Raw genomic sequence first — 10,272 nt, forward strand, 5'->3', positions numbered from 1 at the left:
CATCCATAGCTCATTTATTAATACGTCGGTACTAGTGCTTCATCTTTCTCATATTACTTTAAAGAGAAACCAGTGAGCATTATATTGATTTACCATGAATTGTATTCTGTATTTATTTTGAATTTTGCACCATAACATTTCATATTTTTCATTTTTGGATATATGATGTATTCATATGTTTAGGGAGGGTAGCCAGCCATCAATAACAATTATTTTTTTTTTAAAAGAACTATATAAAAAAACAGTTTCTACTCCACTAGTCATCAACTTCACCCTTTTCCACTGCGAAGAGTATAAGATGGTTGCATTTCACATTTTGTTTGAAGTACCTGATGAAGGCTGTTCATAGTCGAAACACATTGTGTTTTTAATACTTTTTTGTCATTATTTGTATTAAAATATCTGCTATTGGAACACATGACTCTGTTACTTTCATTTATTTACTCTCTGTGGTGGAAGTGCCATTTCCCTGGATTTCCTTTGCAGGAAATCTCCTGCATAGTCATAGCTTTGTGGAGACCAATGAGACGCATAGGTTTATACCCAAAGTAGTTTTCTATTGAGAGAAATGAATGCAAAACAGGTTTGCATGTGACCACAAAAAATGCCGTTTGCATATTTTTGCTGTCATGTGGTGACCACTTGAATTTGCTAGCAGAGAAACCTAAACTGTATATATTAGAAATTACTATTGTTTATTAAGCTGTGCAGTTTGCATTGGAGTGGAAAATCCTTTTAAATCTTAGAGAATCATTCTGCCCTTGCCAGATATTGCATTTTTTTTAAATTCCTGGTGGGTTTATTCCTGATAGATTCTTATTCGTGAAGAGCGAACGTGCTCGGATAAGGTTTTCTCCAAGCATATGTAGGAGAACAGAGCACAGGGATAAAATGCAGCAATGCTGTGTGGCTTCCATGCCTGAACAAAGTCCTGTGGAACTGATCTGAAGGAGAGAAGGTACAGGAGGGACGGAATTTGCCAGTGCTCCAAGTCAGGTGACGTGATGAAGCCAGCCTTGCATACAAAAGGCCAGCTTACCAAAACGGGAGTAGATTTGGCGCCAAGGGAAGTGACAGTTTCTCTTGCTGCAGCTCCATCAGCCGAGATAGTTGGCTGCAGCCGTGTGCACCAGCAACTGCAAGGCCCAGACTCAGGCGATGATGGTCAAGCACCGGAGAGAAGAGCTATGCCAGTCAAGGTCCTGACTTCACCCATTGATGGTCAAGCATCAAAGACCTGAATGAAGCCATTCAAGGTTCCTAATCTAGATGATGTGGGTCAACAGCCGAGGACCAGCCCCCATCGATACGGATCAAGGAGACATTCTTCGGTGGTCAAGTACCGAAGAGGCCTTGAAGTCATTCAGCCAGAGACCCGAGCCTGGGCTGGTGATTGGAGGTTACATGTGCGAGCAGCAGTCACTTTCAGTAGAGACTTATGGTACTGGGCATGGACAGAGGGAGGGCTGCGAGCCAGACTCAGTCAGGCTGATGCTAAAGCAGAAAGAGCTCACAGATTTTTCAGGAAAATGTGCGGCTAGTGAGACAGAGCAGCTGCTGTTCTCAGGGGCCAGATAGTTGCAGAGGTGCCTTAGTGACTGTTCCCGCCAATACGGCGCTTGCCACCTCCCTGCCAGATAGAATTTGACTCATAAATAGTGTTGAGCGATACCGTCCGATACTTGAAAGTATCGGTATCGGAAAGTATCGGCCGATACCGGCAAAGTATCGGATCCAATCCGATACCGATACCCGATACCAATACAAGTCAATGGGACTCAAGTATCGGACGGTATTCCTGATGGTTCCCAGGGTCTGAAGGAGAGGAAACTCTCCTTCAGGCCCTGGGAACCATATTAATGTGTAAAATAAAGAATTAAAATAAAAAATATCGCTATACTCACCTGTTCGACGCAGCCGGGACCTCAGCGAGGGAACCGGCAGCGTTGTTTGTTTAAAATTCGCGCTTTTACTTGGTTACGTGAAGTCCCGGCTTGTGATTGGTCAGGGCGGCCATGTTGCCGGGACGCGGACCAATCACAGCAAGCCGTGACGAAATTACGTCACGGCTTGCTGTGATTGGTCCGCGTCCCGGCAACATGGCCGCCATTAACCAATCACAAGCCGTGACGTCACGGGAGGCTGGACATGCGCGTATTTTGAAAAGCGCGCGTGTCCAGCCTCCAGTGACGTCCCGGCAACATGGCCGCCATTAACCAATCACAAGCCAGGACGTCACGGGAGGCTGGACATGCGCGTATTTTGAAAAGCGCGCGTGTCCAGCCTCCAGTGACGTCCCGGCTTGTGATTGGTTAATGGCGGCCATGTTGCCGGGACGTCACTGGAGGCTGGACACGCGCGCTTTTCAAAATACGCGCATGTCCAGCCTCCCGTGACGTCCCGGCTTGTGATTGGTTAATGGCGGCCATGTTGCCGGGACGTCACTGGAGGCTGGACACGCGCGCTTTTCAAAATACGCGCATGTCCAGCCTCCCGTGACGTCACGGCTTGTGATTGGTTAATGGCGGCCATGTTGCCGGGACGCGGACCAATCACAGCAAGCCGTGACGTAATTTCGTCACGGCTTGCTGTGATTGGTCCGCGTCCCGGCAACATGGCCGCCCTGACCAATCACAAGCCGGGACTTCACGTAACCAAGTAAAAGCGCGAAATTTAAACAAACAACGCTGCCGGTTCCCTCGCTGAGGTCCCGGCTGCGTCGGACAGGTGAGTATAGCGATATTTTTTATTTTAATTCTCTTTTTTACACATTATTACATTAATGTTGTTGCGATACCCGATACCCGATACCACAAAAGTATCGGATCTCGGTATCGGAAATTCCGATACAGCAAGTATCGGCCGATACCCGATACTTGCAGTATCGGAATGCTCAACACTACTCATAAATCTTGCCCTTAAAGTCATATTTCATGCTGTTCAATAACCAATGTGTCTGTGTATATATAATTACCTGTGAATATCTGTCACGGACGTGGTTTGTGGAACCTCTGTGCCACGGACTGCAGAGAGCCTGGAGGAGCGTGACTAAGCGAACACCGAACTGTTCACTAGAGCCTCTGATGGTGAGGTTAGTCTACGTTCACATTTGCGGTGTGTGCCGCAGCGTCATCACCGCAACGCACAACGCAACAGAAACGCAATAGAAACGCATGGTTTTTCGACGCATGCATTGAACGCATGCGGCGAAAAACGCAGCGTTTTTTGGAAACGCAGTTGCGTTTTGACCAAAAAACGCTGCTTTTTTTCGACGCATGCGTTTTCCTACAGTGAGTCATTCTTCATCACCCAAAAAAAAAAAAAAGTGTCTACACACTAGATAAGGACCACCAATGGCTAGAAGAGGGTTGGTGTAATGTAATTGTGTATATATACCCTGGCAGAGATGAATTCCTCCCATTTTGCTGGTATTCATGATGGAGCGTCCCATGGACAGTATCTACATGGATATGGAGATGGAATTTGCCTTGGCTAATGCCTATGCTGTCACCTGTTTTCATCAAAGGGAAAGGGAAAAACAGAGATGGAGTCGTCGCCGCTTTTGGATACACCCTATCGTGGAAGTCCGGGAGAGCCGTGGAGCATACCATTGCTTGTTTGGCGAACTGAATGACAACCTGGAGAAATATTTTGAATATACCAGGATGTCTCAGGACAGCTTCCGCTATCTTCTGCGTCGGGTGGAAGGATCCATTAGCAGGCAGGACACGCAGCTCCGGAGAGCTATTTCCGCAGAGGAACGACTGCTGGTGACTCTACGGTACGTAGCTTTTTGAATGACTGTGATATGTTCTTCCCTTTTTTTTTTTTTTTTTAAATTTTTTTTGGGTTTGGTATTGTCAATGTACTTTTATAAATTGCAATGTACTTTAATGTAATTTCTTTATCTTCTTGGCAGTTTCCTGGCTACCGGAGAGACCTTGAGATCACTTCATTTTCAATTCCGGATTGGAGTCTCCACTCTTTCCGGAATTATTGCTAAGACATGCCGCGCTTTGTGGGATAATCTCTGGGAGGAATTTTTACCCGTCCCTACTAGTGAAATCTGGGAGGCCAACGCACAGAAATTTGAGCAAGTGTGTTATTTTCCAAACTGTATTGGCGCAGTGGATGGAAAGCACATTCGGATTACCAAGCCTGCGAAAAGTGGATCCCTTTTCTACAATTATAAAAAATACTTTTCAACTGTGCTCATGGCAATTGCCGGTGCGGACTGCCGTTTTCTCGCAGTGGACATTGGTGCGTTTGGCCGTGCAAATGACTCACGCACATTTAAAGAGTCGGATATGGGCCAAAAATTATATGGCAACAATTTTAATTTCCCCCAGCCACGACCTCTTCCCCACACCGAAGGCCCTGCGATGCCATTTGTTGTGGTTGGGGATGAGGCATTCCAAATGTCTGCCAACCTATTGAAACCCTACTCCAGTCGGGGCTTGGACCATACAAAAAGGGTTTTCAATTACAGACTGTCCAGGGCCAGAAGGACTGTGGAGTGCGCCTTTGGCATCCTTGTCTCCAAATGGCGTATATTAGGATCCGCCATTAATCTTAAAATTGAAACAGTGGATGAGGTGGTGAAGGCTTGTGTGGTTCTCCACAATTACATTATGGCCAAAGAGAGACTGAATGTGGAACTCGATGAACCCATAGCCAACCCATTGCCCGATTACCATGATCATCCTCTGAGGACAAGTGTGGAAATTGCGCAGATGAGGGATCGTTTTGCGGCCTATTTTGTGTCAGATGTTGGCCGTGTGTCATGGCAAGATCAAATGGTGTAGTGGTATGTTACTGTTGGACTGTATTCTGGTTTTAACTACACCAATAAATACCTCTACTGTGACTGTGCTATAAATATAATATAATAATAAACTAATTCTCCAGTATTATGTGCAATAAATGTAATCCGTTTAGGTTGGTTTGGTTATGTCAAATTTGGCATCTACCTATACTTCACAAATGTAATGTGCCTTATCTAAAAAATTGGAACCCTTTGTTTTTAAAATGTTGTTGTTTAATAAAAATTTTTTCTAAGTTTTCTACCCTGCTTCAAAGAACAAATTTATACCATACCATATCATATTTATTTGGTTGTCAGATCGCCGTGTATCGTTGTGTTTGACAGCAAAAGCAACGATACCAGCGATGTTTTACAATGGTAACCAGGGTAAATATCGGGTTACTAAGCGTAGGGCGGCGCTTAGTAACCTGATATTTACCCTGGTTACCAGTGTTAAATGTAAAAAAAAAATCCAGTACATATACTCATCTTCGCGTCCCCCGGCGTCCGCTTCCTGCACTGACTGAGCGCCGGCCGTAAAGTGAATGCACAGCACAGCGGTGATGTGACCGCTCTGCTGGTAGGGCCGTCACTCAGTCAGTGCAGGGAAGCGGACGCCGGGGGACGCGATTGTGAGTATATGTACTGTTGTTTTTTTTACATTTAACACTGGTAACCAGGGTAAACATCGGAAGGGCGGCCCTGTGCTTAGCAACCCGATGTTTACCCTGGTTACCCGGGGACCTCGGCATCGTTGGTCGCTGGAGAGCTGTCACACAGACAGCTCTCCAGCGACCAAATAGCGATGCTGCAGTGATCTGCATCATTGTCTGTTTCGCTGCAGCATTGTTAAGTGTGAAGGTACCTTTACAGTATGTGTCCACGTTCAGGATTGCATCAGGATTTTGTCAGGATTTTTCATCAGTATTTGTAAGCCAAAACCAGGAGTGGAACAATTAGAGGAAAAGTAGAATAGAAACATATGCTCCACTTCTGTATTTATCACCCACTCCTGGTTTTGGGTTACAAATACTGATGTAAAATCCTGACCAAATCCTGATGCAATCCTGAATGTGGACACATACCCTAGTGTTTGTAAACACCTCATACAGCAATGAGAGACACCCAAAAAAAGGCAAAATAAAAATTGTAAAAATACTGTCTGACATTGCATATATGAGGTGTTTGATGCACAAAATATGTGTAGACGGCGCACGGCGTGAATTGCCGAGAAGTATACTGGAAAATAAGAACAAATATTGTTGATTTAAAATGAACAATTTTTATTGGGGGGAAACAGAAAAAAAAAGGGGAAATAAACTTAGGGGGTATCAACCTCTGCCACCATGGGGGAATGGTATGTGTCTGGTTGGGAATGGGGAGAGGAAGAGGAGGATGATGAGTCAGAGTCCAGGAGGCTGGGTAGACTGGGGAAGAAACCGCCAACTCTGTAGGGGAGGGAGGAGGCAACACTAGCCTTGGCCTGGTTCTTGAAGGGCCCTGGCTGCTCCTGCTGCGGCTAGAGCCCCGACGCGAACTAGGTGTCTGTATTGGAGCAGCCAGAGCCTCAGTGTGTGTCCTCTTCCTTCTTTTTCTTTTTTTCTCTCCCGCGGCAGCTCCCACATCATGTCGGCTACGGGGGGATGAGGGCCTGGCAGGAGCAGGAGTCGGCGGCACAATGCTATGGTGCCTGTGGTGGCGTCGCTCCGCACGTGGTCCTCGGTGGGGTGGCTGGAGTGGCTCTGCAGCAGGAGTCGGAGTCATGCTAGCCAGAGACGGCACTACGGGCATTGTCGCTGACTGCATGACCCGAGCCTGCTGCGGAGCCCTCACGTAGGCAGTGTTGCAGGCCTGCATCACCGAAATCTGGAGTTCCGGCGTAAGGTGTTCCACCATGCCCTTAGCAATGGTACTAAAAAAATGTTTGGCCGGCCTCGAGAGCTCGGATTCCATATTTTCAAGGCGCTGGTCGATATTGGACAGACGAGTGTCCATTTTATCGCCCAACGCCTTGAAACCGTTCTGGAAAACCGTGCTCAAATGCAAAAATTCGGGCATGGCTGGCCTGTCCGAGGCCCGCTGGCGCTGTCGGGAATTCCCGAACGAAGGAGCGCCAGAGGCATCGGGCAGGGGAACACCTGATGGACCGGCTGCCGGTTCTCCAGATGGTGGTGCAAGCCTGCTGTCGCTGTGGGAGGGCTGTGACGGGTCAGATGGCGATTCATGAAGGTCCGCTCCTGCGGGGCGAGCTCGCTCGAGGGTGCTGCTGTGTGTCCTGTGAAAAGATAAGGGAAAAATTAGTCTTCAATTAATAACCTATCACATACGCCAACTCCTGTAATAAAATTAACATTACATTACACAACAATACAAATCCTCTGTCTCTCAGTCTGTGTGGCCTATAATAAATTGCTGATTGTTATCGCCAGCTGACCGTTATGGCTGACGATAACAATCATGGACATACCAATGGCAGAAAATGACTGTTCATTTTGACCGCATACCACTGTCATTGGTAAAAAAATTTTTTGTCTAAAACTCTTTCTTGACGCTGCCTATGCCGCAAAAATAGTATAAAATTTAAAGTCAAGATAAAAAAAAAAAAAAAAAAAAAAAAATACACAGTGACTTTGCTGATCTGATCGCAGGAACGGCCATGACGTTAGGATCATGTGATCGAGATGTCATCATTATTCCTGCAATCAGAACTACCCTGACTCAGAACGTAACCTGTCATGGACTACAAGGACTCACGCTTAACCAAAAAAATTACTAATGGGCTATATACCATTCCACTAGGGAAAAAGTTATGTGGATGGCCAATATGCTATGCTGACTACATGGATGGCCAATACACTATGTGCATGGGAAATATACTATGTGGATATGTGGCTAGAACGTGTACTATGTGGCTGCGATATAGTGGCCTGGCAATATACTATGTGGATGCACAATGTACGTGGCTGTGCAATATGCTATGTGGCTGGGCAATGTACAATGTGGCTGTGCAATATGGTATGTGGACAAAATACTTACTGTCGGCGGCCAAGGATCGGTCTTAGGAACTGTAATGCCCTGTTGTACTTATAGGGCACAGACTTGGCCGCAGCAGCACCACTCCGAGATTGCTCCTCCTCAGCACGGATCCCCTTATTGAAACGGTCCTTCATGGATCGCCATCTGGTCCTCAACTTTTTAACTGTGAATGCAAAGAAAAAAAAAGGTTACATATTTAGCATTTTAAAAGGATAAAACAACCGTGTGCGATGCAAAGTTTAGGCGTTGATCGCATCACACACGGTTGTGTTTATCCTGGCAAGATGGGTCATAGCAGCGTATCAGCAGGGCGTATCAGCAATACTCACCAAAGTTGCTTTTCTCACTGCTTGAAGCGCTTTCAAAGCCATCCCACAGCGACTTTGCCACCTCAACCCACAAATGCCTCAACACCACCTGGTCCATGTGCCGGGGGTCACGGCTGTCCCACAACGGGCCACGCTCCTGGATGCTGGAGATCAGGAGGTCCACATCTATCCCACGATCTCCTTGGTCCCGTTGTGAAACCTAGAAAAATTAGAAAACATTAAGGTTACAAATATGCAAATATTTACAACCACCAGCACCTGTCATGATATGTACCTTTGCCCTATCCTGTCTGTATGTATATTTCTGGTTTCTACACCTGTATTTAGGAATGTTTTTGTGCAGGGAGTTCAACTATATGTTACCTTCCCCCAATACTTGCTGCCCTTAAAAGCTATAATGTAATTAAGCTTAGTAAACATCCCTAGTGAAAGCAGGATGCTACTCAAATGTAATGTTCCTCACAGCAGGATGCTAGTCAAGAAAAAAAAAAAAAAATAATACTCACTCGCCGTCCTGACGCCACACCTTGGCCCCCGAGCTCTCTGCTCCCGCTGACTGCCTTCCCCTCACTTGAAGAAGCCTGTAAAAATTGTATACAAAAATTATTGTCAATGCTACAAATGGCAGCGAATAGTAAGCAACTGGACATAATTACTCACCGCACTCCCCCGCGCCGATTGGCCAGATGCTGAAGAACTTGGCATTCTTGTAAGTTTGTTCTGCAATGAAAAAATGAGCAAAAAATCACATCCAAGTAACAATGCCACATACAATAAAATAGGCAAAAAAAAAACAAAAACAAAATTGACTGTTGACTGATAGGACAATGCAAAATCAACAAGCGACACCACAACGCCATACATTGCAAGAGAATACAATAGAAGATACAACACAAGAATAGACCCAAACAAAATTAAGCAAAAATAGACACCTATGTCCAAATTTTTAAAAATAAAAACTTACAAAAAAAACCCCTTTATTTATACAGGAAAAAAAAAGGCACAATGAAATAGCAAACTAATGAACGCCATACTTTACAATTACAACAAGACATGATCCAAAACAACACCATCTGGTGACATCTAACCACAGAAATACATCAGAAAAAGTCGATAAATACCATTCTAGATAATAAGCAATAAACATACGGGACAACCGCTGTTACAATATACAGCAACCCAAAGATAAACCATAGTCAAATAGAAAAAAAAAACACATGAAACTAAAAAAAAAGGGCCCCACCCCAAAAAAAACAAAAACATCCATTATACTACACACTTGGCAATACAAACATTCAAGAAAGGAGATATATGCCATACGGAAAATGACGTTAAACCATCAGAGATAAAAAAAAAAGGAAAAATACAATTGAAAATAGAATGGCATATAGCCGCACGGAACAATACAATACAAATGAAACATCATAAATGTAGCCCCCCCACCAGCAAGAAAAGACACTCAAGGAAAGAAAAAAAAATGCCAACAGCATAATAAAACACAGCAAGACATGAGCCAAGAAAACGCCATACGGTTACCCCCAACAATAGAAACCAGAAAAAGACATGCACCAGAAATTTAAGAAGAAAAAATCATCCAAAAAAAAAAGACATTGAACAACCGCATGACACCAGAACAACCCAAAAAAATTCAAAACCAATCCAAAACCAAGCAAGGCCGAAGACAATAAACGCCATCATATAACGCCAGAAGTACATCAGAACCAGATTAAAAAAAACAATATTTCCAAAAACAACCCACAGTGCCATAACCGTACAAAAGCACAGACCAAACATTGCACAAATTAAATCAAAATCAAGAAACACAGAATAAAAATGCAAAGAAAAATATATACGTACAGTTTCTGAAAGCAGATTGCTCCTCTCTCTGTCTTGTGTGATAGCCTTGTGAAAGACAATGGCAACCCCCCTTTTTTTTTATATATATATATATAGTGTTTTTTTAGTGTCCAGACAAAGTCTAGACAATGTTTTGCATCTTTTATTTGACAACGCATGCGTCGTACAACGCACCACGACGCAAGTACTCTGCGTTGTCAATACAAGTCAATGGGGAATAAGGCGCATCGACGACGCAAACACGAC

General features: G+C 44.6%; 1 protein-coding gene across 1 annotated transcript in view; it reads right to left on the reverse strand.

Moving 5' to 3' along the window:
* LOC143803736 (uncharacterized) overlaps positions 1 to 9,734 on the reverse strand; it is a 59,447-nt gene extending 49,713 nt beyond the window's left edge. Inside the window, exons 1-3 of the mRNA XM_077281510.1 lie at positions 8,170 to 9,734; positions 7,841 to 8,003; positions 6,590 to 7,079 (exon numbers count right to left, since the gene is read on the reverse strand). Coding sequence (XP_077137625.1) covers positions 6,590 to 7,079; positions 7,841 to 8,003; positions 8,170 to 8,266 — 750 coding nt within the window. The 5' untranslated portion in view covers positions 8,267 to 9,734. The remainder of the gene's footprint in view (positions 1 to 6,589; positions 7,080 to 7,840; positions 8,004 to 8,169) is intronic.
* Between the last annotated feature and the right edge of the window lie 538 nt (positions 9,735 to 10,272).

This window comes from Ranitomeya variabilis, chromosome 2 (assembly GCF_051348905.1).
Source record: "Ranitomeya variabilis isolate aRanVar5 chromosome 2, aRanVar5.hap1, whole genome shotgun sequence".
In the NCBI taxonomy this organism is placed as follows: domain Eukaryota; kingdom Metazoa; phylum Chordata; class Amphibia; order Anura; family Dendrobatidae; genus Ranitomeya; species Ranitomeya variabilis.